The following is a 27,994-nucleotide window of genomic DNA, read 5'->3' as shown; positions in this document are numbered from 1 at the left end:
TCTCACCAGGACAAATACACAGTTACCAACAAACGCACGGGTTCCCGACTCCTGCCGGGACCAGACGGCACAGTTAACGTGGGCTCCACGTGTGCACGAGACACCCGTGCGGACACGTCCATCCACACGCTCACACAACACACACGGAACACACGTGCACACGCAACACACCGCACATACCACGTACGTGACGTACCACACACACACACCACAGAGCGCACATACACGTGGAACACACACCACCAGAGACATACACATGCACCACACGTACAGCACGCACACAAGACACACACACGACACAGACATACACCACACACACACACACACACTCTCACAGCTTAGGCACACAAGATTTCTTGACTCATTTCTCGTTCCTGGCCTTTCTCGTGCTATTTCCTCAGCCTGGAGCCACGTCGTTCCCCAGCCCCTCCGCTAATGGCCATCTCTTGCCTTTGGAGCCTGTGCTGGTGTCACTCCCTAGACGACCTCCTAACCCCCCACCCCCCTGCCACCAGATCTGAGCCAGGCCCCCGTCCACTCCTTCTGCAAATGCCAGGACTGTTCCTCTGGATTCAGCCTGCAGGAAGGGAACCTAACGATCTCCCTCTTGGGCAGACTCGGTGGGGCCTGGGTCCCCTCTTAGCCCAAGCTCAGTTCCTGACGTTCGTCATTCCTAAGGGTTTAGTCCAGGTTTTGGTGTGAGATGTGTTGGAGCCGCAATGCTCCCACAAGACCATCGTCACCTCCACGTCCCCAACACAAACATGGCCGACTCACAGAAGCTTCGAGCAGAGGCTGCTGCACTGGCCCAGTGTGACTGTGGATGGTGGCCCTGCCCCCTGCCAGACAGACACCGTCACACCATGCTCTCTGAACAGGCCGTCCTGGGCACACCTGCGTGTTTATGATATCACAGCCTGGCAAACGTGACCTTCTGAAACCTGACACAGGTCCTGACAGCCCCTGAATCATTATTTCATTCTGTGTCTTGCTTGGGGATGCGCACAGGTTGTGCTTCTCAGTTCTCTGGTCACAGTAGAAGCAGGAGACACCTACCTCTGCTGGGAGACAGAACCCGCTCCACTTCCTTCCTGGTTAACAGTCCAGGCAGGACTGAGGATCACAGTCTCACTCGGCCCAGGTCTGAGAAACAACAAAGGCCCGGTTGCCGTGGCAATGATGGAGCCCAAGGCGCCACATAAAGCCAGGGCCGGCCCCACCCTGGGGCCCCCACAGCCAACGGGGGGCAGGGCAGGTCCAGCTACAGACACCCTGTAGAGAAGGCCCGGGGCCCCCACAGCCAGCTGGGGACACCCTGCACAGAAGGCCCCCGTGGCCGGGGCGGGGCCAACTTCTGGTCTGGGTCAGTCCTACATCCAGCCTGACTACCTGGGCTTCCGCATCCTCAACACGTACCCCCTTTGGCCCAACACGCCGTGCGGAGCGATCTTCAGGAGCAAAGCGTCCCTGGGGATGACAGGGACGCTGATCCTGGCAGCCCTGTCTGACCACAGGCGGGCGAGAGGAGACGGGGCCCAGGACGAGGGGCCGCAGGGAATGAGGGCGCTGGAGGCCGGTGGCCGGGCGGGGGAGGGGAGCGTGGCTGCCCCCTCTGGGCCCTGTACACCAGCACCCGCCTGCGGGCAGCCACGGGCTGGCGCCCGCACAGCGCTGCGTGCTAACCTCCACCTGGAACATCCCAGGGACTCCTGTGCCCAGGCCTGCCGGCCACCACTGTCCCTAGACGACCTCCTAACCACCACCCCCCCACCAGATCTGAGCCAGGCCCCCGTCCACTCCTTCTGCAAATGCCGGGACTGGTCCTCCGGATTCAGGCCACAGGAAGGGAACCTAACGATCTCCCTCTCGGGCAGACTCGGTGGGGCCTGGGTCCCTTCTTAGCCCAAGCTCAGTTCCTGACGTTCGTCATTCCTAAGGGTTTAGTCCAGGTTTTGGTGTGAGACGTGTTGGAGCCGCAATGCTCCCACAGCGCTCCCCCGGGCCAGGCCAACATGCCACCAGAGACCCAGGGCAGACGACAGGCTGCCTGAGCAGGGTCTCAGACCCCCAAGAGCCCAGCCATCCGCACGGCAGAGGCCGCGGATGGTGGGAGATGCCAGTAACTGAACACAGTTCAAGTTCAGGGCAGGGCACCCGCCAGAGTGCAGGCCTCCCACAGCGCACTCACTTTTGAACGGCCACGTCTGACACGGCATGTGAGTGTCGGCTGTGAGGCCACCACTCCCACTGGCAGAGCTCAAGCTGCGGCAAAGTTTAGTCTTTACAGCGCTCGAAAGTGCTTTTCGCTAAATGAAGACGAGCAAGGTCTCGGCCTTCTGCACAGAACGTGCTTCCCCAGATACGCCTGCGTGCAGGCTGCTGGCCCCTCGCTGGGGTTTTTTTCTGGGGCCTGTGGCCTCAACCCTTCCACTCGGCAGACCCTGAAAGAGGCACCAGGGAGTGGGGCAGGGGAGGCACTACCCCAGGGGTCCCCCGAGTCCGCAGGTTGGTCGGGCCTCCCGGCTGACCTGGAGCCACGGTGACCTCAGCCACTCACACCTATGAGAAATGTGCCTCCAAAAGAGACATCTTCGCTCCATGAGAAAAACTTCAGAAGCTACAACACTAAGAAACAGACTAAAAACCAGAGCCGTAACCCCCGCCCGGGACGACCAGGACTCTTCCCATGCACAAATGCATGCCCTGAACTTCTAATGGGACAGGCGTGCTGTGGGCCCCACTCTGCAACCCACTCTTGTCCCCTCTACTGCAGCCCAGTGTCCCCTTCCCTCAACACAGACTCCCCCCTATTTTTAGGGTGCACAGAGCACTCCACCGAGTGTGATCCTCAACCTGCCTGACAGGAAGGTCATTCACAAGCTCTGTTACGGGCCTGCTGCAATCCCGCTGTGCACACACCTAAGCACCCAACCCCCAAAGGGTCAGCACTGGGGCTGGGGGCAGGGATGGCGGAGGAGTGAGGTGGAGTGCGGGACAGGTAGGCGCTGGCACTCACGTGCACACACACAGGCACCAACACACACACGCCAACACATGCGCTCTCACATGTACGGACACAGACTCACACACATGCTCACACACGTGCTCACACGTGCGCTAACACAATGTGCATGTGCACACCCGTGCACCAGAATAAACATGTGCACATGCGTGCTCACACATATGCTCACATGTCACACGTACTCATGTGCACACAGATGCACATACGAGACTGCACAAGCGTGCAACACTCACACATGTGCACACTCTCCACCTCACTGGTCTTGTTTGGAGTGTGGCTTCCCACAGAAAAGGCAGCAAGATGGACCCCCATCACCTGGCACTGTCTGCCCAGACAGCCTCTCCCCGGAGAGTCAACGGCACCGTTGAGGTGCTGTGGCGCTCCCGTGCATCCATGGCTGACACGTGGCCACTGTGGCTCTGAGGGACACTCCCCCTCTCAGGCCACCTGCCCCCAGTTATTCTGACCACCAAGAGCACCTGTGGGTTCTGACCTGGATCCTGCCAGCTTTCCTGGGGCAGCAAGCCCAGGGAGGTGCCCCAAGCTCCAGGTCCCCCCTTCACGGCTGTGTGTGACACACCCAGGAAGGAGCAGCCTGACCGTGGGGTCTGTCCTCCTGGGGACTTGCTCCTTTGCTGGCACCTGCCACGGCTTCCTGACGCCTCAGCTATGCAATGTTTTGCTCCCCTTCTCCTGAGGTTCCCAAGGCGCCCTACCAGTGCAGCAGGCAGTGGCCAGCAGGGCTGGCCCACCCCGTGGCACTTGTGGGCCGGGGGACGTCGTGCTGTCCACCGCCTCTGTCACACATACCCCCTTCCCCCAGGATTCACTCTGCCCTGTGAGGTGACAGAAGCTCCAATCTTGTTTTGTTTTAATATTTTGAAGTTTATTTTGAGAGAGAAAGAAGTGTGCACACGTGCGTACAAGTAGGGGAGGAGCAGAGAGGGGGAAAGAGAGACTCCCAAGCAGGCTCCGCACTGTCAGCACAGAGCTCGACATGGGGCTTGAACCCACGAACCGGGAGATCATGACCAGAGCCAAGATCACGAGTGGGACGCTTAAACGACAGAGCCGCCCAGGCGCCCTTCCAATTCTGTTTTCAAAAAGGAAGCCACCTGGAAGTTGTGCAGGGTGGGTAAGAGAGACAGACACACTGCGGGCGGAGAACGGGGCCAGACGCAGAGTAAGCGCGGGAGGGTGAGCGGCCGGAAGGGACGCTGCTGACCTCCTGTGACAAAGGTTCTTGCTGAAAAGTCACTTGGAAGTGGACACTTACAGGGGCGCCTGGGGGCTCAGGGTGGTTGAGCGTCCGACTGCGGCTCAGGTCATGATCCCACGGTTTGTAAGTTTAGCCCCACGTCGGGCCCAGAGCTGCTTCCGTTTCTGCGTCTCCCTCTCTCTCGGCCCCTCCCTCTCTTGTGCTCTCTCTCAAATATAAACGTTGAAGAAAATTAAAAAAAACAACAAAGAAGTGGACACCTATGGGGCTGCAAACAATTACATGCAATCGCTCTGTATTTTATTGAGATCTCTACATTTTGCAAATGTAAACAAGCATCCAGTAAACACATCCAGATTAAAAAAGTCTATGGACACAGCACATCACTGTCGTCAGGGGGCAGTGTCAGCTTCCAGCAGAAGGCAGGCCTCGCCCAGCACAGAGCCTATCCCAGGCCAGGAGGGTTGCAGCCCCATCACGACCTGCTTCGGAAATGTGGGGACTGCGGGGAGGGCGGGCAGGGCAAACAGCACACAGGACCCTCAACGTGGGCATCTCTTGCCTCCCAGGGGGTGCTCGGGAAGGAAGCTGGGGCAGGATGGTATGTCCCGGCCAGCCACAGAGAGAGCTTTACAGACCCCTCAAAGCTCAAGAGACAAAGCACAACGGCTCAACCCCACCCAGTCACACACCTCTATGTGTGCTGTCCACTGTCCAGGATTCACGGGGCTACCCACAGAAACACGGGATCCGCGTGTGGCTGACATGATGCCAGAGACACCTCCCCACCTCCCGGGGCTGCTTCCCGCACGCCAGAGGGGACAAAACGAAAGTCTCTGTCTCACGACAAAAACTCTGTACACACAAATAAAAAAATAAAAAACTAACGGAAGTCTATCTACAAGGCTAGCTCTTTGCAGAGGCTGCAGGTTCTGGAAAGTGAAGAAATTCGTATGGGTCGTGGGTCACCTCTGGCTGCTCCCCGACGCTGAGGCCAGAAGGACTTCCTGCAATTGTGGGAAAGACAGGTGTTCACACAGCGGATCCACACACACGTCACGGTTCACACCGGGCCGAACACGTGTCCTAGTGACGGCGGTTAGTGAGACCACAACTCAGCCGCAGAGCCCGCTTGTTATTCAGCCACACCTCCACCGCGGACGAGCACCCCTGAGCCCACGACATCGAGACGTATTCCGCGAGCCCGACCTCTATCTGGGAACCACGACAGCAGCCTGGGCAGGTGAGGGAGTAAATTCGAGGAGCCAGGAAGCGTCTGGTTCCCTTCCCGGTGGGGCTGAAATCCCGGTGGGGCCCACACACCTGCCCGCTCCGTCTCAGTAAACGCAGAAGGCCCCAGGCCGCCTGCTCTCCCCTCAGGGCCCCGGAGGACCGACACACTCCTTGACACTCTGTGTTAGGACTAAACACGGGAATGGCAGAAAGAAACAAACGTTCCCCGAGTCGAACTCGGCGTCTGAGGCTCGTTCTGCCGCTTCCAAGGGCCCTGGGGTGTAGCCAGCTGGGGCTCCTCCTGACGCAGGGCCGGCCACGTCTCACGGCCACTCCCCACGATTCCTAACGCCAAGTGACTTCCACTCACACGTTTCCGCCCCGGGCAGCTGCCCGACTATAGGGCGGTCTCAGCGCCCCAGGGGCAGGGACACCCTGCAGAGGGAGCGGCCCGCACGGTCCCGGGGGCCACCTTACCCAGGTGGTGCTGGTCCCTATCGGAGGGGGAGGTGTTGGACAGGGAGCTGAGGTTGGAGGACGGCCGGGAGCCCCCGCGCTCTGCCTGTGCCTCGTGTAGGTCCTGCAGGAGCTTCGCCGTCTCATCCAGGTTCAGGTGGCTGTCGTCTGCGTCAGGCTCCTTCCTCACTTTCCCTGCACAGACACGGGGCCGTCAGACGTCAGACACCCCGACGCCTGGGCCACACCCCCGGTCTCTCCCTCGCCGCTATGAACGCTTGGGACAACACCCACCGTGCGGAAAGCTGGGCGGGGGGGGGGGGGGCAGGGAAGGACAGGCAAGCTTGGAGGGCGGGTGCCACATCAGATCTGAGCCATTCACGAAGAGGGCTTGCCCTCTGTTGTAAACACGCAGGAAGCAGGACAGCATGTGCAACGGAGGCCCACAGACGCCAGGATGGAGAACATGCCAGAGCGGGGGCAGGGGGCCCCGGACAGTGGGCTGCCGGGAGAGCTCCCGGGTCTGGGCCAGGAGGGGCCCTGCGTGTGTGGGAGCACACGACCCCTCCAGGAAGTTCAAGAACTCACGTGTCTCCGACAACCGGTGGCCCAAGCCTGAAGAAGGGTGCGGTCCACCGGCGGGACGGTGTCCCTCCCTACACTAAATGTGGCTCAGGGCCGCCCTTAGAGCACCTCACAGCCACACCTGGACAGGGTCTGACGCCTACACATCGGTAACGGCCCGTCAGAACGTGACCAAGCGCAGCATCGAGGCACGCGAGCTAACCAGCACCCAAAGGCGTAACTGCAGTCTGGCCCATGAGAAACCACTACCGGGTGGGCAGAGGGCAGGGAAACAGCCCCACCAAACACGGGAGGAAAGTTGTGAACAAGAGGGGCCTTAAATTCGCGACTAGGCACTCGCTCCTCAAAAAGCAGAGGAAGAGGGTGGTGAGGGGAGAAGGGGAGAGTCTGGAAAAGCCGAATTGGGCTCCGGCACAGGAAAAGAGCAGCGTCTGCGGCAACCCGCCACCCCACGCTGGGAAAGACAACAGCAGGTCAGCCGCGGCGGAACAGACGGCCACACGAAGCAAAGACACTCAGCAACAAATGGCAGAATCGGGAGCCCAGCTGAAAATCCACAGACCCCCGAGTCCACAGGTCGAACATAACCCAACGGATAAATCCAAACAAAAATAAATCAAGGCACCTTACACTCAAACTACCAAAAACCAGTAATGAGGAAAAAATCTTAAACACAGAGGAAAAGAAGAGTTGGCAAGGCTGACATTAACACAGCAGCCTCCGACCGCAAGCCCAGAAGACCAGGTTGGCCCTTGGCTGGTGAACTCGGATCCCGGGAGGGTCGCCACCACCCAAGTGACAGAGGGGCTCCCCGGACCTCGACTGTCCATGCAACTGATGTGGTTTCCACTGAACACCTGCTCTCCTTCCAGGAGCCTAGAATTTGCAGATGTGCCAGGGAGAGGGTGCCTGCATTGCCCCAACTCGATGCTGGGAGTCAGGCGTGTCTGTGGGACCCCATGGGGCGGCTCTGGAGCGCTGCCTGGTCTCCCCCAGACTCACCCCATGCACCCCTTCCCTCTGTGGGTCCCGATCTGTCCCCCTTTGCTGTATCAAACCAGAGCCACGAGTCCCAAGACTCCTAGGGAACCACCTAACCCAGCGGTAGGCGTGGGACCCCCAAACAACTGGGAAAATGACAGACAAGGAGCAAGACAGCAGATCTCAATCAGGTCTGGGTTACCACGCTAAGTACAAACAGCCTAACCCAAGGCAGAGACCGCGGGGCTGATGACAAAGCGAGAGCCGGCCTCATGCACTCCGAGCCGCTGACAGAAACCACTTCTGACGCAGGCAGGATTTCTCACCCCCGGCCGCGGTGGCCTCCGGGGCCGGGTCATTCTTGGGGGGCCGCTCCCTGTGCCTCGGGATGTTTAGCGGCACGTCTGGCCTCCACCCCTTGACGCCGGAAGCACCACGGGCACGGCCACACGCAATGAGGGAGGCCACCGTCCGCGAGAAGCCCCGTGGTAATGGTCAGGTCGGCCCAAAGGAAAGGAGGGGAGGAGAATGCACCCCGAGAGCATCGAGTCACCAGGGAGCCGGACGGCCAAAGAGGTGCCATGCGGACCGCAGAGGGCATCTCACGTGGCAGGGTCGGGTTCAGCTGCCGACGAGGGCACAGCCTGGTGGGTCTGTGCGCGCAGACACATCGATGGCAGGCCACGAGGCAGGCAGCTTGTCCCTGCACGACCGACAGGCTCGAGGGACCCTGACGTCAAAAAGGAGACCTGGGCAAGCCCCCTCTGGGGCCATCAGGGAGGGACCCCGAGCACAGTGGCCATATTCCTAGAAAGGGGACAGGCCTCGGCACACCAGCCTCATACCCCGGGGACCACCTCGCAGACTGACACGGCACTGGGGATGAGAACACAGCGTCCTCTTCCAGCGGAGCCTGAGGATGTGAGCACGCCCGGCACGACCTACCTAGAGAGCCAAGCATGGAGATGTCCAGGGAGGCGTCCGAGTAGGACTTTGTCGACATGAAGTCCAGGACGGAGTTGCTGTCGCCCAGCGAGTCCCCAGCCTGCAGGAGACGGGTAGGTACCGAGCAGAAAAAGAAAGAGGTCACTGAGCGGGCAGTTAACACCAGCTGTTGAACTCACAGGAGCGGCAGCGCCCCGGCCCCCCCCCCCACCCCCCCCAGGACAGGCCAGCTCCGCCACGTCCACACCCAGGGAGCGGAAGACCACGCTGCGTCTGGTCCTCGCTGCAGCCACGACCACCAGGGGCGCTCCCAGAGGCGGCTGCCACTGCCGAGACCAAAGGCCAAAGGCCGCTGGCTCTCGGGGATAAACAGGTCCCTGCAACGGGGGGCAGGGGGGCGGCGGCACAGGGGGACACAGGGGACCTGAGGGGCTCACGGCTACCTTGCAGAGACTACACGTAAAAACACGGCAGATTCCAAGCCAAGCGTGTTCTCTCTCCTTCTGTGGCCGCCCCGCGCCCTCCTAGCCCTCTCTGCACTGTAAGGAAACAGCCCAGCGTTCCCCGAGACGCTCCCACCACGCAAACCTTTCACGGCGGCCTGTGGCTCGTAAACGTTAGGAGGTAACGGCTAATGTATGGCCCTTTTTAAAATGAACATTGAGAGCCACCTCTGGTGCTTTAAGGGAAATGTACTATAAGTAAGACCCTAAGGCCTTCAAATCCTACCAAATCCCGTTGTCACTTTGGAGATCGGACCCTAAGTCACTGTGGGATAAGTTACTGTCCGATGACCACGCCCTTCCCGACACACGGCCTGGAGGGACCGTTTCTTCACCAAATAGTTCAACTAAAGGTCCACATTGCAGCAGAGGCTCAGAGCCTGTGGACCTGGTTGCGCAGGTGCACGTCACGTGCCCTCAAACACCCTCAGCCCGCCCTGCAGCTCGAAGGCTCACACAGGGTCCCCTCCAGCCCAGAGAGTAGGGACAGGCACCCACCTACATCCGGCCACACACAGGGACCTGGCGAAGGAGGAAGATGAGACCCTGCTAACCAGGCAAGGGGCACAGGGCCCGTGAGCCCTCTCCCGTCAGGTCGTGCCCTCTGGTGTGGGCCCTCTCCCACCGGCCTGTCCCCTGTGGGTGTGAGCCCTCTCCTGTTGGGCCCCGCCCTCTGGTATGAACCCTCTCCCATCGGCCTATCCCCTGTGGGTGTGAGCCCTGTCACATTAGGCCGTGCCCTCTGGTGTGAACCCTCTCCCGTTGGCCTGTCCCCTGTGGGTGTGAGTCCTGTCATGTTGGGCTGTGCCCTCTGATGTGAACCCTCTCACATCAGCCTGTCCCCTCTGGGTCTGAGCCCTCTCCTGTCGTCCTGTCTGGGTGCCATCGGTCTGTCTCATCTGGGTGATCTGTGAATTTGCTTCTTTCACTTGACTTTCAGAAAAGCCACTTTGCTCTGTGCTCTGATAAATCTCTCTCAAGAGGAAATGTTACAGTGATCACTCTGGGCCATCGACACGCCGGCCGGGGCTGAGCTCGTGTTTATGGAGTACGGCGGCAGCCAGATCTCAGGGGAGAGTGCCACCGAGAGTCCTACAACGACCCCACTGTTACCGCTCTACTTTGCAACCAGAGACCGAGGCTCAGTGCTACTCATGATCCTACCCAGGGCCCAGCACGGGGCCCTTCTCCCTACGTGGCTGGGGCAATCATCCCACAGCTGCGGTTTTCCAAGTTGTTACAGATTCGCCTGCAACTTGGAACTCGTAAAAGCGACTTGAAGACAGCTGGTTTACTCACGACTTCTCACACCAGCCAAAGAGCAGACACGCAGATCTCCCTAGAGACCTCACAGGGCCGAGGCCCCACACGCAGCCGAGGGAGCACCCCAGAGGCTAGCGTGCCCCGCGGCTCCCCTACAGGAATCCGGTCCAGCGCCTGCTTCCCCACCGGCCGGCCGTGCACACTTGCCACGTGAGAAGACAGGGCCCCGGCACAACCACTGCTCTGCGGCTCCCGTGCCTGGACTGGAAGAGAAGTGCCGTGGCTTCCTGCCCCTCACCCCTGTCACTAAAACTCAGGGGCAGGGAGACTACCACTTAACCAGTTTCCCAACAAAACAACACCCTCTTCTCAATGACCCCATTTCACAGGCCGAACACGACCATTCCCCGCAGGAACGCTAATCATCAGGTTTTCACTTACACGTCCGTGCAACTCACCTTCGCTTCCTCTGGAGGCTTCACGGGAACATTTCTCCTCTGCAAATCAAAACGGGAGAAGCCAGTTTTCGAAACGGTTTTATACAGGATGATTCGCTCATATCGTGTACACAGACGTAAATTAAAGCAGCCCATTCAGTCTTGCTGGGGTTGTCCTCGCGGTATTCACACCACCCTGTGAATCAGAGCTGGTGCAGCATCAGACAGACAGCCAACTCCCCACAGAGGGCCCGATTCATGCAGGCCCGGCCAAGACCCTGGGAGGCCGAGTGCCCTGATGGCACCCTGGGAGGGACGGAGGTGAAGGAGAGGGCACCCGATGCGTTTTCCGCAGCCCTGGACGGCTTCAAACAGAAGGTAAACGTCTGACATTGTACCTGCGTCTCAGAGGCAGCTCAGGAAACCACCTGCTAGGTGAGGAGGGTCCCCTGCCCTCCGACGGGCTGCACTGTGGGGCCACGCATCTTCTCCTCGGGCTGCAGTGTCCACAAGAGGCTTACGCTTGACCACTACTGCATGACCACAGCCTGTGCGGGACCCAGAGTCACCCAAGACAGCTACTGTGTGACTACATTCTGTATGGGACGCCCAGCCACATGTGACCACATGTGGAGATCACAAGCCTAAATGCTACTGAGCCACCGTCCTGCAATCTGGCAGGATCTTCACCTTCAAAACAGTCACTCGGCTCGCACACTTTTGCATCTGAGATCTTTTGTTTGGGACAACGTTCTAGAGATTCACCTGTGCTAAGGTTTTTATAAGTTTTAGTAGAAAATTAACTTCTCCGCTATCGTCACGTCCAGTTCCACACGCATACGCACGCCTCCACTAACGTATACGTTTTAGCATCAAACGTCACCTAACGCCACAGCACGTTGGGAATTATGTGACTCCTGTAATGCAAGCTCACTTTCAGAAAAGTGATCCCACTGGAATCTAGAAAGGAAAACAAGTGGCCAGGACATCTCAGCAGTTCCTGCTCTATAAAGACACAGCCTCACACACTGTGCCCAGGGGGGCACCAGGAGGAAAACTTTCAGACCACAGTGCAGAGAACGGCAGCCGGGGCACAGCGGCCACACGGAACTGAAGAGTGGCAAAGTCTGGAGAGGAGGATATAGCTCACAGCAGGAGCTCCACAAGTCCAGGAGGGCTGAACCCGGAGCACACTGACCTGGGCACACACAGACGAACACCAGGGGGCCAGGTACACGTGAGGAGACACAACCAAACTCCACCCAGCCAAGACCTCACTGACACCTGGGCCACCAGAAGAGACCCTGAAAGGCCATTCCTTAGGATCAGGGCCAAATTCACCCAACATAAAGGCCGCTGAAACCCACCCTACCAAATTAAAAACAAATCCCAAGAAATCAAATGACTCCTAAGAACTCTGCCAAAATGAACATCAACGTTCTTAAAAGAACACAGTAAAATCAGGCCAGCCTCGCCCAGCAGTAATGTAACGCGAGCACATACCTACCTAGCCTTCCAGTAGCCTGCTTAAGATTAATCTTAACACGTAGTCGACGATGACACGTTTCACTTAACCCAACGTGTTGAAAACATTTTTTATTTTAACGTGAGATCCAGATAAAATAATGAAATAGTTTTACGTTTCTTTTTTCGCACCAGTCTCTGAAATTCTGGTCCGCAGCTCACATTCTCATCGTATCTAATTCAGACTAACCACAGTCATATTTCCGCCAGTCACTTATGACTGCTGGCGGCAGTGATAGCACAGTCCAGACAGCAGAGACTCGACAATGTAATGCCCGGGGCCCAATCAAACAATAAAGCAGCAAACTGTGGACAGTAAGCAGAGGAAAATCTACCAAAAGGCAAATCCAGGAATGGCAGAGATGAAAGAATTGGTGGATAAGGACTTTCAAAGCAGCTGTGGGAGATATGAGAAATAGGTCCAAAAATTTAAAGGAAAGCATGAACATAACGTGAAAGGGAAGGCCTAAGAAGGAAGAAAACAGAGCCCAGACCTACAACACGGCGTCTCAAAGGAAACCTTCACTGGCTGAGCTTAACAGCAAATGTGGCCGCGGCACAAAAACAGATCACTCAACTTGAAGCCACGGCAACAGACAGCATTCACCCCTGAGGGAGGGACAAGAGACTGAGAAAGGAGCTGAGCATTACCGGCACTCGGGACAGGCCAGGATGCCAGCCGCGTGTCAGAGTCCTGGAGAAGCGACGAGTGTGGGGTGGGGGCAGACACGACATCTGAAAAGACGACGGATGAAAATCTTCTAAATGACGGGCCTGAGAAGCCCGACAAACGTTAAGCAGGATAAACACAGAGAAAAGAACGCTGAAACACATCAGAGACGAATTACTGAAAATCAGTTACAGAGATTAAACTTTAGAAGCATGTAGAGCAGCAAACAGTCCATTTCCCGCAAAGGACAAAGGAGCGAGTATCTGAGGCCTCCTGGAACGGAGGTCTGTATAGCACAGACCTCTTCTGGTCTTCTCCTACGACCCTGAAAAAAGGAAAAGCCCACTCGAAGCCCGACGGCCGACGCGTGCGCTTTGCCAAGAAGACGCGCGACAGAAGACGCAGACGCCTACGACGGCGACGCTTCAGAAACGGTGTGGTCAGATGTCTCTCAAAATAGGAGAAAAGCAGCCTATGATTCCACGATTCCAGACCCAGGGAAGAGGAATTCCACAAATACAGATAAAATAACTTCTTTCAGACCAAAAAAAAAGCCGAGTAAATTCCCCGTCAGCAAGTCTACACTCGAAGAAATAGCCAAAAAGAGTCTTCAGAGCAAAGGGAATGGACGGCACACGACAGTGATCTGGATATAAAGTCACAGAGCCCCAGAGACGGCGGTGGGGGGGGGGGGGCAAGCGGGACTTGCTCCAACTTTTCAGTTCCTCTGAAAGAAAACTGACTGCCTGAAGTAAAAACTTAAAACACGAATGAGGGGAGGCGAGCCAGCGATTCCCTAGGACGGTGTCCATCCGGACAGGCTCTTTCCACAGGCGCGGCCCCACAAACGCGGCACATGCACGCCCACCTGCCTCAGCTGGAACAGCATCCGCGAGTGGTCCCCGCCGGTGATCTGGTCCAGGAGGTCGTCCACCATCTTCTTGCTGTAGCTCCCAGCATCCTTCACGAACTCCTGCAGGCTGGAAGGCCGAGAGAGGGCGTGATGCCGCCGGAAGGCCCCGCGCCGCACACTCTCGTCTCCCAGGCGCCTTCCCCGGGGCCGGCGGTCCCGAGGAGCGGGGCCTGCCCCGCGGACCCGGCTCCTCGGACACGCCTCCGCCTCCGCGAGAGGGTCTCGCCGAGAGCCGCGAACCTCCCACGTGTAATCTGGGGGGTGGCAGCAACCGTCTTCGTCGGATACTCAGGGTGGCCCGTGATCCAGAAAGGCGAAAAGCAACTCAAGGGGCGCCCGGGTGGCTCGTCAAGCACGTGACTCTCGACTTGGGCTCGAGTCGCGATCTCACACTTTGGGAGTTCTAGACGCACGTCAGGCTCTGAGCTGAGCGCGGAGGCTGCTTGGGGTTCTCCCCCCTCCCCCCCGCCCCTCCCCCATTCACGTGCACGGGCGCTCTCCCTCAATATAAACTAAACAACAAACAAAAAAGATCTTGAAAAACAGGTGCTAAAACTTAAAAACCATCTCGAGAAGATCGCTTAAAAAAAGACAAGGCTAACGAGAGTCCGGGCACATACGGTGAACTCCTGAACAACGGCAGGGATCAGGGGCGTCAACCCCGCAAGCTGCAAATCCACGCATCACTTCTGTCTCGCCAAAGACCGAACCACTCGCAGCCTGCTGACCGGAAGCCTTTCTGAGAACGCGAGCTGACGAGCGCGGCTCTCGCACGTCACACGCGCCGCACACCACACCCCGCACGAGACACGCCAGGAAGAGCACGTTACGAAGAAAATCCCGAGAAAACCCGACCGCGACGCCGTCCTCTACCGACCGAGAAAGGCCGCGGGTAGGTAGCCCCGCACAACCGCCAGCGCGCGGCTCGGGGTCAACGGGGAGACGCGGGCTCCCGCGGGAGGGGCACGGCCGTACCCGGTGCCGTTTCCGTTTTTGTTTCCGTTCTGACTTAACGAAAGGAGACCGAGGAGAGATGCTCCACAGCAGCGGGGAGAGGGAGCCCGTGCGGGAACGAGACTCCGCGGGCACCGCGCCCTAGAGTGTCGTCCTGGTTTTCGGACTCCGTGAAGACTACAAACTAAAAAAGAAGTGAGTGGAAGGCACCGTAAAAGGAGGCGGGGGACGAAGGCCCGGGTCCTGGCCTCTAAGCCCTGGGGCAAAGGCTCAGAAGGGCTCCCCAGAGGCCAGACCGTCACACGGAGCGAGGAGGGCCACCGATCTGGGAGTGAGACCGTGACGGCACACGAGTCTCTCCGGGGGCGTTTCAGGAGACGCCACCACCGTGAGCGTGTGACGGGAGCAGGGACGCCGGAACACTCGCGGCGTGGTCCGGAACAGAGCGCGTGGCGAGGTGACGCGGGGACGCCCGGGAGGAGCGTGGGCTGCGGCCGCCGTGCGCTGCTCACGCGGTCGGGCTTCTCGCTGCCCGGCGCCCAGAGTCCATCCGTGTTTCAGGGGTGGGCGCGGGGGAAAGCGACCACCGTCTGGGAACACCGTGCCCCCTGAACCAAAGGTGACTGCCGTCCCTTAAAGGCTGTGACAGGGCAGTGGGGCAAAAGGGGGGGGGGGGCGCACCACTTGTGACACTGGCCTCGCTCACCAGATTTCCTCCTTGGTGTTCCACTTCTGCTTCTCTGGGCTCATAAAAATCGTATTAAGGGCTGATTTCCTTTTGCTCGTTTTTAAAATACGTCCCGTGTTCTGTTTGGAATTAAAGATCTCATGTGGAAAGATCCATTTCTTAGAGGTTAGCCGAACTTGCCTTTCCTCCTGGAGAATTACTAAAATCCTACAGGCGTGACCCACTTCTATTGGTGCACAGAACACAGCAGTTCCACAGAAACACGGCACCACGTCTGCGGTTTCGGTACCACGTCCCAGTCACCGTTGGGGACTGAAGCGTGTCCCAAAATTCTTCTGCTGAAGCTCCAACCCCAGTACCTCAGAACGTATTATCTGGAGACGTGGCCTCCCAAAGGTGATGAAGTTCGAGCGGAGTCTTTAGGGGGCCCTAACGCGTTACGATTGGTGTCTCTGAAGGAAACGGAGACCGGGACACAGACTTAGAGACGGGCGTGCAGGTGAGGACACAGGGAGACCAGGCCCGTCTACGCGCTAAGCACAGAGGCCCCAGGAGAAAGCAGCCCTGCCCACGCCCGGGTCTCGGACTCCCAGCCTCCGGCCCCGCCAGACGACGAATGCCTGTCACTTCAGCCCCTCAGGCTGGGGTGCACGGTTCCGGTGGCCCCAGCAGACGAACACGGCCACCGAGCCAGGTTCCAACAAAATCACGAAACAAGCTCCAAACACGTGGTTGGTTACACGCACACACACGTTCTTTTTTAAACTACAGCCCGGATCGTCACCTTTGTAAGGCGCAGCTGAGTTACCCGAACTTCAAGACCAACCCGTGGCAAACCAGTGGTTTACGGAAAAGAACTCGAAAACCTCTGCCGTGCAGACCCGCTGCCGTCGGCCGTCTCCCGCCAACCACCCACCAGGGAAACGGCTCCTCCCGCACGGCAAGCGAGAACCTTCCAGACCGTGCCGACCCTGCTCACCTCAGCGCACACTGCACGCCCGTCTCGTCCCCGTAGGCGGAATACAGCAGGTCTATCTCCTCCGACTTCAAGTCGCCGAACACGGAATTGCTGTGCATTGAAAGCGCGGTGGTGGTGCTGGAGAGAAAAGTGACTGAGGGCAGGAGAGGGAGAGCACAAGACGTGAGACGCACGTGCGGTGACGCCCGCACGAGACGCGCTCGGTCCCGCGGGCGGCGCCCCCGCCCCCGCTCCCAGCCCCCTCCCTGTGGCATCGCTGCTCCCCAGCGACCCGAAGCGGTGGCAGCTTCCGGGCCGAACCAGCACTTCAGGCTCCGCAGCAGGCGCAGAGGACAGTTTACGCGATGCAAGGCGAGCGCGCGCTGGTAGATGGGCTTCGTGCCGACCCAGGCCCCGCTGGGAACCGAGCCCACGGGACGAGGCTGGATCCCTCGAGGGGCTGTGGGGGCATCACGGCTGGCGTCCCCACGTGAATGACGTCAGAGCTCAAGAGCGATGCGTCTCAGACGTGCCCCTCCCCCCCACTAGACTCCAGTCGCACCATGATGTGGCCATCACAACGTCCCCAGACGCCACCAGCTGTCCCCCGGGGAACAGAACTGCTGCACACCGACACACTCCAAATCTAGCAAACCAGCCACAGATGTCACTCGGTCACTCGGCCACACACACAAGTGCGGCCAGCACACCAGTGCCCTCCCTCCCTCCACCGCCACACCCATCCAACCTTCCATCCCCCACACTGGCCCACCATCATTCGGCAGACACCCGGGCATACACCCCTACCACGGTCGGCACGGGGCTGAGACCCACAGACCGGTACGAGCGGACGGCAAAGAGGAGCGTGCCCGGTGAAATGTTTATTCCCCTCACTCGGCAGGACCTTAATTTAACCTCATTGTTAGTTTCAGAGCCAGAATCTGGACACAGTACTGAGAACAGGTGAGCCAGGAAGATGGCGGGAGGACTCTGGGTCCACACCTCTCCTGTGATTTCCCTCATCCCGTGCCCCTACCTGCCCACCCCACACTCACCTTTGCCCCTTCTCTCATCCTTGAAGCCCAGTGTGGTAAAGCCGGGGAGCAGCTTGCTGGAGAGCGAGCTCAGGTCCACAGGGTGGGTCTCCTCCTCTGCAAAGGGACCGGGCTGTGAACAGATGGCTCGGGGAGTTCCCAGCTCCCGCAGTGGCTCACAGAGTGCACTTGGGGAAGGCACGGGGGGCTCTCTAGAAAGACCAGCTAAAATCAAATTTACAGAAACCACTAAAATTCTTAGGCGCCTGGGTGGCTCAGTCAGTTAAACATCCGACTCTTGATTTCAGCTCAGGTCGATCTCACGGTTTGTGAGGTCGAGCCCCGCCTCAGGCTCTGCACTGCCTGGGGCCTGCTCGGGATTCTTTCTCTCCCTCTCTCTCTCAAAATAAATAAGCACTTAAAAAAAAAAGCAGCCGCTACAATTCTCAAACCTTAACTTTGTCTAAGCTACGAGTTGATCAACTCGAGATACTTTTCAAAGAGACGGAGTACATAAGGGCTTCCCCACGGGTGAGCAGATCCGGCATCTGTGCCCCCCCCAAGGTCGTCAACACGATGATCGCACAGGGCATCCCCTCTAAGCCCACGTCTGGGCCCCTTCCAAGCTCCGCGAGTGCGACTGAGTTGTGCGCTCTGGCTCCTCCCGGGGAGCCCTGACAAGGGTGTGAGTCGATCCTCATGATGGTATCTGGAAGTCAGGCCACGAGGACTTGTAGAGCCGCAGCCCTGCGGGAGCACAGCTCTACACTGGCTGCCTCTGCTAGACCCTGGGGCAGAAAAGGTCTGAGCAGCACCCCTGCCCCCGTTGGATGACTGCCCCCTGTCCACGTATCATACGCAGGCTGCCTATCATACACAGGAGGGGGAGGACAGGGGAGTAACACCGGATGGGATTCGTCTACGCCGTGCGACCGGGGCCTGCTCTGCACGGGCAACCGCGATCTCAAACGGGCTACGAAGCCGAAACTCCCTGGCGCTGCGGAGACTAACCCCAGCCCTGCTCGGGGCCACGCACCGTCGGCGTCCGGCTCGGCCGTGTTGACCACGCTGTAGAGCAAGCTGCCGTCACTGTCCTTCTTCAGATAGCCCATCTGCAAGGAAGCACACCTGAGGGCCGGCCCTACGTGCTCTGCCGCAACGCCAACAGAGCTAAGGCGTACGAGCGAGCACGGCCTAACGTGCACAGATCCCAACAGGTCACGGGGCAGTCGGTTTCCCCATGGAAAAGACCGCAGAGACCTCTCTCATACCTCCCCGAACTTGACTTCACACCCATGTGTACTGAAAGGATTAAGACTAGTTCCTGATTCTTCTAAAGGAGATACGGAAACAGGAAGCTTACCCCAGAAACTGCCCTCTTACGGGATGTCAGAACCTGAGCCAAATGACCCAGAACAGGACCCTGGTCACCAAATGCCATATCAACGGGCACTAGAGGCTCCATCTCTAACACAAGGGACTTAGTTCCGCTTACAGAAAACCACTGAACAAAAGCCCTCTTCCTCTGAAGGCCCCCAGGAAGGTCCAGGAGGGGCACCTGCACATGGGAGTGGGGGAAGAGAAGAGGGGGACCCTTGGCCTGAGTGCCTGAATACAGGGCAGGGAGGACAGGAGACCCGTCACTGCTGACCACGTGAGCACTGGCCACATAAGTACTGACCATGTGAGCGCTGAGTGTGTGAGTACTAACCATACAAGTACTCACCATGTGAGCACTGACCATGTGAGTGCTGTCAGTACTGATCACATGAGCGCTGACCACGTAAATACCACGTAAGTGCTGACCGTGTAAGTGCTGACCACTGAGTGCTGGCCACGTAAATACCACGTGAGCACTAACCGTGTCAGTACTGACCACGAGCAATGACCACATATACTGACCACATGAGCACTGACCACATAAGCGCTGACCATGTGAGTAGTGAGCATGGGAGTACTAACCATGTAAGTACTCACCATGTGAGCACTGACCATGCAAGTGCTGACTATGGATGTACTGACCACGTGAGTGCTGACCGTGTAAGCACTGACCACATGAGCACCGGCCACATGAGCGCTGACCATGTAAGTGCTGATCACGTGAGCACTGACCACGTGAATGCACTAAGGGGAACAGGAGTCAGGTTTCTCGCTGTGGAATTACAACCCAAAAAGGGAGAAAAGGGAAACAGGCCCAGCGCTGGGAGCAGTGGGGGTTCGGGTGTGGACACGTGCCTCTGATGAATACACGCAGCTCAGCACGGCCCTCCCTCTCCGAGCTACAGTCCGCAGGGCTCTTTCCCAGCGCCACTGAGGGCCATGCCCAGTGCCTGGGGCATTCCAGGGCAGAAGCACTACAGGCACGCAGACCAGCGGGTCCAGCAGATCAACATCAGCTACACACGGAACCGCAAACTTTCCCCCAGGGAAGCTTCAGACAAGTAAAAGATCCATCTCCGTACGCTTCACGTAACCTGGCGTACGCAAAACGTCATTGTTCAAAATCCTTGACACAACACTCCATACGCGTTTTGAAAACGTGTGTCTGAGACAGGGATATGAAGTTCTAAGAGTTCTTCACGTGGACCACATGCACAGACGAGACTGTGGATGCACCAGGTCAAGGAAACGTGCCGGGATTAACGTCACCTCTGTCCTTGTTACCGTCACTAGCGGGTTTAAAAGTGCACGCAAGAGCCACACCGTTTCTACCGGAGGTGCCGGGCTGCTCTCCCGGCAGGGGGGTGCTCCAAGCACAGCAGGGAGGCCCCACAGGCCAGGCCCAGGTCAGATGGGACCCACGGGCGCAGCAGAGGCACACAGAGACGCAAGCACACCAGGAGAAGAGGGAGGCTGCAGCGCAGACGCCTGGCAGGCCTGACGTCCATCTGCCGGTGGGCAACATCCCCACTACGGAGCGAGCCTGCTGCAGCGTCCCCGCATCACACACCGCTTCTGGGAGGCCCCCGCCCACCCCAGAGATGGAGCCGGTGACGGGACCCAAAGCGAGCCTGCGGGACACGAGCTCTGCCCGGACACCCCCGACTCTACCTTGCCCCCTGGGAGGAGCCGGCTGATCCTGTCCCGAGCCTCATCAGCTGCGTGCTCCACCAAGGCCAGCACGTGCTCCTCTGCCGTGCTGTCAGTCAGGCTGCAGGCATTTCCTTCCGGCTCAAACGTGCAGCTGCGAGGCAGGGAACACCACACACGTCACCGGGGCACGTGCTGCTCCCACCTCACCACGGTCAGTCCCTACCGCTCCCCAAGGTTACCACGGGCCGGGAGCAAGGGCACGGAGCACTCCTCGACCCTGTCCTCATGGCTGTAACTGCACCAATATGCGGGGCCTCCACGAACAGCGAGGGAGCCCCAAACGGCCGCTGGAGGTGTCTCGTGTCTCAGCTGCACACCTGAGTTGATCTAAGAGCAACCTGACGGCAACCTGACTACTCACAATGTCATTCGAGGCATCGTTGGAAAAAGAGGCAAAGCTCCGTGGAGCGTGGAGACGCCAGAAACAAGGGTGAGCTGGGAGCACAGGTCGTGAGGCAAAAGGGGCGTCCCGAGCCTTCGGCAGGCGGGCTCAGACCCCACACAGAGAAGAGATTTATTCGAACAGCCAAGGGTCACTGGGTGCAGCGCCCAAGGGATATGGCCTCTCCTGTGGAAGGTTCCAGAAGCATATGGACCGACTCCATCCAAGGAGCTGCGGGAGCAAACTCTGCCTGCGGACCCCAAGCCTGCAAGAAGGCCCCGCCTCTGGCCCAGGGTGGACGGCTGCAGGAGTTGGGGGGTCAGGTACGAGGAGAATGAAGCCCCCCCACAAAGCGTGTCACCTGCCTAACACAGCACAGCTACGTCCCCCGCACAGGGACAGCCAAGCTAGGCCACCATCAAGTGTCCTCCTGCACGTGAGGGAACTTCTTCAGAGTGAAGGGCCAACAATCACTGCAACACGCATATGGGAACAGCAGTGTCACACCTGGAACAGAGCCTGCGTGTGGCTGGCAGGGGCTGTCCTGCCCTTGTGCCCCCAGGTCCGTTAGCGTGACGAGGCCCGGCTGGCCCAGGTTGGCAGCCAGCTGCCTGGAAACACCTGAGACCAGAGCTCACGCGCGGCCGCTGGGGACCGGGCTCCTTCCAGCAGGTGGGGGTCCGCGAGCTACTCCGCGGACACGGGCGCCAGCACAGGCTCACCCTCACTCACAATCCTGAGGTGCGTTTCCCGTTACCTGATAACTTCTCTACTCGGCCTTTTGGATTTCTTGGCAGTTTCTACTTGTACAGGTGCCGCTTCAGGAACGGGCTCCTCAACAGCTGTGTCTTCGTTGCCCAGAAGAGCTGCCTGCTGAGAAAAATCCATGTCCTGCATAAACGACATGCTGCGCTTCAGAGCTAACAGCCGCTCCTAGAATCAAAAAGGACAGAGCAGCAGGCCTTTACCTCTGCCTCACAGCCGAGGCGCCATGGCGATGGGTGGGATGGGGACGGCCGCAGCCTCGCCTGGCCTAACAGCGGGCTCCCATGGCGCTACCGCGGCAGGTGCAGGTGGGAGTCAGCACCACAGGCGCGGCCGACTGGCTGGGAGCACTCGGGGCTGGCAGAGGGGGACGGGCCAGAGGGCACAGGGGCCCGCACCTCACCTACAGGCCGCTCAGGCACAAGGCACTGGTCCTAGATGCGTGACGCATGCAACCTGGCTCATGGGACAGATCTGGGAATCCACTCCGGACGGCCAAGACGTCCTGTCTGGACTCAGTGAGGCAGCCACGTAAAACAAATCACAGGCTGGCTGCAATCCATCAGACACCCACACTTAGATCAACAGATCCAGCACTTTCCACCAACCCTAAAGGAGACGTTCCAGCTGGCGCAGGAGCAGAGAGAGAGAGAGAGAGCGCGCCTGGCGGGGAGGGTGGCCTGGGATGTGTACAGAGGCTCTGCACCACGGCCAGTGATGGACGGGTGGAAGCATGTCAGTCAGTGGGGGTGGGGCTCTGTGTAGGCATCAAGACAGAGGGGAACCCTCGTCTCTGTGGCTCCTTGCCGCCGCGGGCTTCTTACTTTGCTCATCATCTTAAAGCCTGCGTGAAGGATCTTCTTAGCTAACTTGTAGTACACAGTGTCTGGTCTGTTGTAGGTCATCGCGTTATCACACATCAATTTGAAATCCGCCTGAAAGGGAAAAAAATAGAATCTGTCGAGTTTGAACCACTGAGATGCCGGCAAAAACCGGATTCCTGTCAAGAGGCTAAAACTGAGTGGCAAGCAACTAAACCAGGCTCTTCAGCTTAACAAATGGTTTTTAACGACTCTTTGAGGGAAGTTTCAGACCTTACAGTGAGAAGCCTGCCAAACCTGGACCTTCCTCCTGAGCGCGACACGCGTGGCTTCTGTTTCTGTTTTTTTATTCTGAGAAAGAGAATGTGTGTGTGAGCAGGGGAGAGACAGAATCCCAAGCAGGCTCCATGCTGTCATCACAGAGCCTGACGTGGGGCCTGAACTCGCGAACCACGAGATCATGACCTAAGCCGAAACCAAGAATTGGACGCTTAACCGACGGAACCTCCCAGCTGCCCCAACACGTGCGCGTTCTAAGAACATCGCGGCTCCCTCTCTCCATCTCCAGCTCCCCCGCTTTGGGAGAAATCAGATGTAAGTAGGAACGAGAAGTGACAGCCAGGTCCTTTTAAGTAAAAGCTGAGGAATGAACTGAGAGCTGAGCACGTTCACGTCCCCTCTCTGGGATTTTGACACAGAATTCAAAACTTGGTCTATCGCCAATTACTCTAATAGCATCAGCAAAAAGGCTTTCTGTAAGATAAGGGAAATCTTGCTGAACAGCTTACGTTAAAAGCAAGCTATTGGACGTCTCAATATATCATCACCCCAACCAAATTACAGACCGCACACACACCTGTCACTGTGCGCTGTGCTGGCCATGAGGACGCATAAGGACAGCTGACGCCAGCCAGACCCCGACCGAGCCCCAGCACTGGCCCCACGGCCAAGGTCCCCAGGGCTGGGCCTGTGGCCCTCAAGTCCCCCTCCTCTGTGGGCCTTGATGTAGCAGTCTTGAGGACAAGGCAGAGGGGGGACACTGCTCACATCCAGGACCGTCACTGGGCAGCAGAGCAAACCAGGGCCCGACAAGGAAGGTGGAGGACTGAGGGCCCCCTGCCCCCGTACCTTTTCACGTGGCACAGCCTCTGAGGCCCAGCAAACACGCTCAGTCATGTCACCAGCAAATGAAAGTGACAGAGCTAAGCCTTCCAAATTGAATAGAAACTAAGAAAGAAACCCAATGCCTTTTCCTACATGACATCATTACCAAAGCGTCAAGCACTCATCTTGATCCGCCCCTGGGATCAAAGCCAACAAGCACTTCCTGCCTCGCAGTTGTACCAAGAAACAGAGTTCAGAACCACACACTAGAGAGTCATAGAAGTTTATCGTTAAAAAAAAAAATTAAACTCACAGTTACTATAAAACAAAAAACTAGGAAAAACTGTAATTCTAAAAATACCCATTCTGGGGGCGCCTGGGTGGCGCAGTCGGTTAAGCGTCCGACTTCAGCTCAGGTCACGATCTCGCGGTCCGTGAGTTCGAGCCCCGCGTCAGGCTCTGGGCTGATGGCTCAGAGCCTGGAGCCTGTTTCCGATCCTGTGTCTCCCCCTCTCTCTACCCCTCCCCCGTTCATGTTCTGTCTCTCTCTGTCCCAAAAATAAATAAACGTTAAAAAAAAAATTAAAAAAAAAAAAAAATACCCATTCTGGAGTCAGACCAAATCAGACACACTTTTGCTTGACCTCATGTGTCTCTACAGCTTCCAGACAAGATACCAGTTTCTCTGATGCAACATTTGGGAGACCTTGGCCCGAAGGCTCAGGCCCCCATGAACACTCGCAACTAGAAACCAGCTGATACGGACAGAGTACTTACTGGACATAAACACACAGAGAGCTTTGCAGCAATTATTTCAGAAACCGAAATTAGTTTACCTTAAATTCTGTGACTGATTTGTATTCGTTGGCTACAATCTTGTCCTTCATTGTACCAAAGTCCATGGGATGTTTTATTATCATGGAGTATCCGGGAGCAATTGCATCCGTGACAGGAAAAGCAAAAAATCCATGAGGATCTTTTCTGAAAACAAGAACGTCATTACTTAAACAGGAAAACCCAAATGTAGATTTCCAAACGATACAAAACGTTTCACGGTAAAAACATGATACAATTCACCAAGTTTTGTTCCTTAAGATGAGAAATAAAATTTACACTCTGTAGAAGCATAGATGTTTTTGATGATTAAAAATTCCAAAATTACCCTCCTGGCCGGAGCCATGACATCTGCATCGTGGAGGTCCTGACCGCCCCCCACCAACACCCCTGCCCTGCACGGACCGGGCACACGGCGCTCTCCCCACGCCGGCCCACCCCCCACTAGACTAGGCGTCACCCAGGGAGGGCGAAGGGTCTGCTTCACGGGTGTGGGAGGTGAGGGAAGAACCCGTCACAAGGAGAGACACCCTGAAGGTTCCCGACCTCAAGTTCTTGAGAAACTGTTTACCTCTGGAGCTGGCGGAGAAAATGCTCTAGTAACTGCTGAATCGGTGTGCTCTCGTTCTCGGCTGACAATTTAAAGAGTACAGGATAATGATGAGTCAAAACATCCTGATACTGTGTCACTAGAGAGCTCCCACTCCACGGCACGTTTCAGCGTTTCAGGCTCCAACAAGAACCGGGTACGAGGACGACCCAGACCCGGTCTTGGCCCCAAAAAACTCGGCTGGGGGGGAGGGGCATCCACCACAGCATCAGTCCCCCAAACCCCTTAGAAAGTGCCAAGATCCTTCAAACGACAACAGGGAGCTGTCACTTGTCAGTCTGTATGAGTCCCCTGTCACGACCGGACCCAGTACGTTCCAGACACGGTACGCAGACGGCCAGGACACAGAGGCCGCGCTTCACCGACTATCACTTCACTTGGCAGTCCAGAACCTCTGGCCGCGCCTCCGCTGCTCCTCCTCTGTAAACCGGGTACGAATGCAACCACACGGGGGTCCTTGTGAGGACGGCCACTAACTGCATCTCTTGGCCCACGGTGTGGAACCGTGGTTTCTGGTGAACGTAGTAAGCACACGTGGCGGCCTAGGTTCTGTTCCCTAAGCCATGAGAACACAAGTGCTCTTACCTAGAGCATCCACTGCTGGCCACGCCCAGCCCCCAGACCTCAGCATCTGAACGCACTAAGGAACCAGGGCTCCTTGGAGAAATAGCTGGTTCCAGGGCTGAAGCAAACAGGCCTGCAGACCACGAGTGGGTCCCGATAGTGACAGTGACCAGAGCAAGTGTGAACATCACCCCTTCGGGTACACGGAAGGGAAGCACTGCACGCGTGACCTCAATCAGCTGATCAGACCAAGCCGGCAGGGACCGGCGACTGTACGCGCTTCGTGAGCACGTTCCCCTAGCGAACCGTCTCATGCCTGACCTTCTCTCCTGCCCACTGTGCCCCGTGGCCCCGGGTCCTACCTGTTCACCGTGGCAATGACTTGCACGGGGACGGCTGTTGCCAGAAAACCACACCCTCGGCAACGACTGCCATACGACCCTGCTTCCTTCTCTCCTGAATCACAGGCAGTCAAACCCAAGGTCAAGAAGAGAAATGCTTGAAGCAAAACCGCCTCCACTTCAGTACCTCCTGACCATTTGAAAGCCCCTGAGGAAAGTGACCGCTCACAGATTAGAGAGCCCCGAGTGTCCTCTCCTCCGGTGAGGCTGGCACAGCCCTCGTGGTGCCTGACAGCCTCAGTAACAACCGATTTGAGCACTAGTTCCCTTCTCCCCGTGACGAGCTCGTGAGTTTAAAAAGAACAAAGGGAGGGGGCACAGGAGCGGCAGTTGGCTGAACCCTGCTCTACAGGTTCAAGTTGACACTAAGACCTCAGGTCCAGCTACGCTTCACGTCGAGCCCCGGCAGAGAAAGCGCCGTTCCCTCCTTCCCGCACACGTCCCCAAAAGGCAGAAAAGCACGACGCCAACCACTGTGTCACAGAGACGAGCTGTCGCGCTCCAGGAGAGCCTCCAAACACGTTCCTTCCACTCGCCTGGCTGTGTCCGGCACGCTCGCACGGGCCTGTCGGGGGGCGGCTCCACCTCCACCTTCTTGCCGGGGTCAAAGTCGTCGGCCTCTCCCTCCGAGTCGCCGTGCTCCTTTTCCCGTTTCCGCTTCTTCTCTTCCTGTGAGGCAGAGTCAGGGCAGCGAGAGCAGGGCAAGCGGTTTTAAATAATCTCCTGCGACACAAGGCTGAGCGAGCAAACCTCCCTCCAGAGACGCTTCTCCTTCAGATCCCCCCTCCCCCCCCAACGACCACCCCCTGGGCTCGTGCGCCTTTTGCTACAAGCAGGACAGCCCTTTCCTAAGACCCCACGGCCCTTGTGATCTGCCCTCCGGGGGGCTGGGGGCCTCCACCGGCCAGCTGCCGCCCTGCTCTACCTTTCTTTTTCTTCTTTCCTCGTCGTCAAGGTGCTTCTCCTTCTCGGATTTCTTCTTCTTCTTCTTCTTCTTTTCCTTGTGCCGCTCTCGCTCGTGGTCTGACCTGTCATCGTAATAACTGGAGTCGTGCCCAGACCCCGACAGCTCAGTCACTTCACTTCCTCCAACCTTGAGAACCAGCTTCAGGGGCTTCTCCAAGGGCTTGTCTGCATAATCTGGAAGCAGAGACCGCAGCTTCGGGGTGTGCTCGGGTGTGTAGACGCACCAGGGGCCCGACGTGCAGGGGGAACAGGAGGACGCCCAGGCCCCAGAAGGCAACACCATCAGGGAAAGATGGGGAAGCAAACCCCAGGGCTGCCAGTCCCGCCTCCCTTGGTGCTGCATCACCCTCAGGGACATAGTTCGAGCTGCTCTGTCTGGCGAGGAACGAGGAGGCAGGGGAGCCCAGGAGCCTGGTCCCTCCCCGCCCCCTTCCCTAAGCTCCTGGCCTGCGCTCACGCCCGTCTGTCCTGCGGCAGACACAGGACCGAGGCTGCAGGAACGCGCAGGCGGGACGCGGGTGACAAACAGGGACGAACTTCTCCAAGACCAGACAAGCCAACACAGATGCAGGAGCCGGACCAGACGCCCGACAGCCCTGGCGCCCTGGCCCGGAACCGCCGCCCGCGATCCCAGAATCCTCGCCCAGGACACCTTCCCGCGACCCCGGAATCTTCCCCCCGCCGAGACCCCCCTCCCCCACCCGCAGGCGAGCCGGGGATTCTCCCTCGGGGCCCGAGCCCGCGAGCCCGGGATCTTTGCCCGGGACCCCCGCCTGGGACCCCGCCCCCCGCCCGCCGGCCGGCCCGACGTCACAAAGCGCGCCCGCCGCCTCACCCTCGTAGGACGAGCGCCACTCGGTCTTGTGCTTCTTGTGCTTCTTGCCCATGGCGGCGCGGGGCCGGAGCGCGGGGCTGAGGGCTGCAAGCAAGCGCGGCCGCAGCGTGGACGCCGCCGCCGCCGCGGCCCTGACTCTCCACCCGCCTGGCCCCGCGGAGGTCGCCGGGCCCCGCCGGAAGCAGGCGCCGGAAGTCGGGCCGCCTCGCCCCGCCGGCGCCCAGCGCTTCCGGG

General features: G+C 58.3%; 1 protein-coding gene across 10 annotated transcripts; it reads right to left on the bottom strand.

The window, feature by feature from the left end:
* Positions 1-4,519: 4,519 nt before the first annotated feature.
* Positions 4,520-27,966, bottom strand: BRD9 (bromodomain containing 9). Of its 10 annotated transcripts, none has more exons than XM_043601783.1 (17): positions 27,761-27,950; positions 26,885-27,099; positions 26,496-26,628; positions 24,956-25,016; positions 24,387-24,531; positions 22,450-22,560; positions 21,618-21,793; positions 20,437-20,569; positions 18,422-18,497; positions 17,407-17,502; positions 16,373-16,505; positions 13,707-13,818; positions 12,820-12,903; positions 10,666-10,704; positions 8,442-8,541; positions 5,952-6,125; positions 4,520-5,248 (listed from the first exon to the last, which is right to left on the bottom strand). In XM_043601783.1, exons 1-17 carry the CDS (start codon positions 27,810-27,812, stop codon positions 5,148-5,150), a joined length of 1,941 nt encoding a protein of 646 aa, XP_043457718.1. In that variant the 5' UTR covers positions 27,813-27,950; the 3' UTR covers positions 4,520-5,147. The 10 variants fall into 10 exon arrangements, with proteins under 10 accessions (XP_043457718.1, XP_043457728.1, XP_043457739.1 ...); XM_043601793.1 differs by having other exon boundaries at positions 21,618-21,751; positions 27,761-27,949; XM_043601804.1 differs by having other exon boundaries at positions 21,618-21,733; positions 27,761-27,949.
* Positions 27,967-27,994: the final 28 nt, after the last annotated feature.

The sequence above is a fragment of the Prionailurus bengalensis genome, chromosome A1 (assembly GCF_016509475.1).
Source record: "Prionailurus bengalensis isolate Pbe53 chromosome A1, Fcat_Pben_1.1_paternal_pri, whole genome shotgun sequence".
Taxonomy (NCBI): domain Eukaryota; kingdom Metazoa; phylum Chordata; class Mammalia; order Carnivora; family Felidae; genus Prionailurus; species Prionailurus bengalensis.
The sequence above is the reverse complement of the archived record's forward strand: the minus strand, read 5'-3'. Positions and strand labels throughout refer to the sequence as shown.

Coding starts and splice junctions, on each gene's coding strand:
- BRD9 (XM_043601783.1), bottom strand. CDS start 27,812: ATGGGCAAGAAGCACAAGAAGCACAAGACCGAGTGGCGCTCGTCCTAC. Junction 17,503..18,421: donor GGCCGAGCCGGACGCCGACG/GTGCGTGGCCCC, acceptor GTCCCTTTGCAG/AGGAGGAGACCCACCCTGTG. Junction 6,126..8,441: donor CTCCATGCTTGGCTCTCTAG/GTAGGTCGTGCC, acceptor GTGTCTGTGCAG/GGAAAGTGAGGAAGGAGCCT.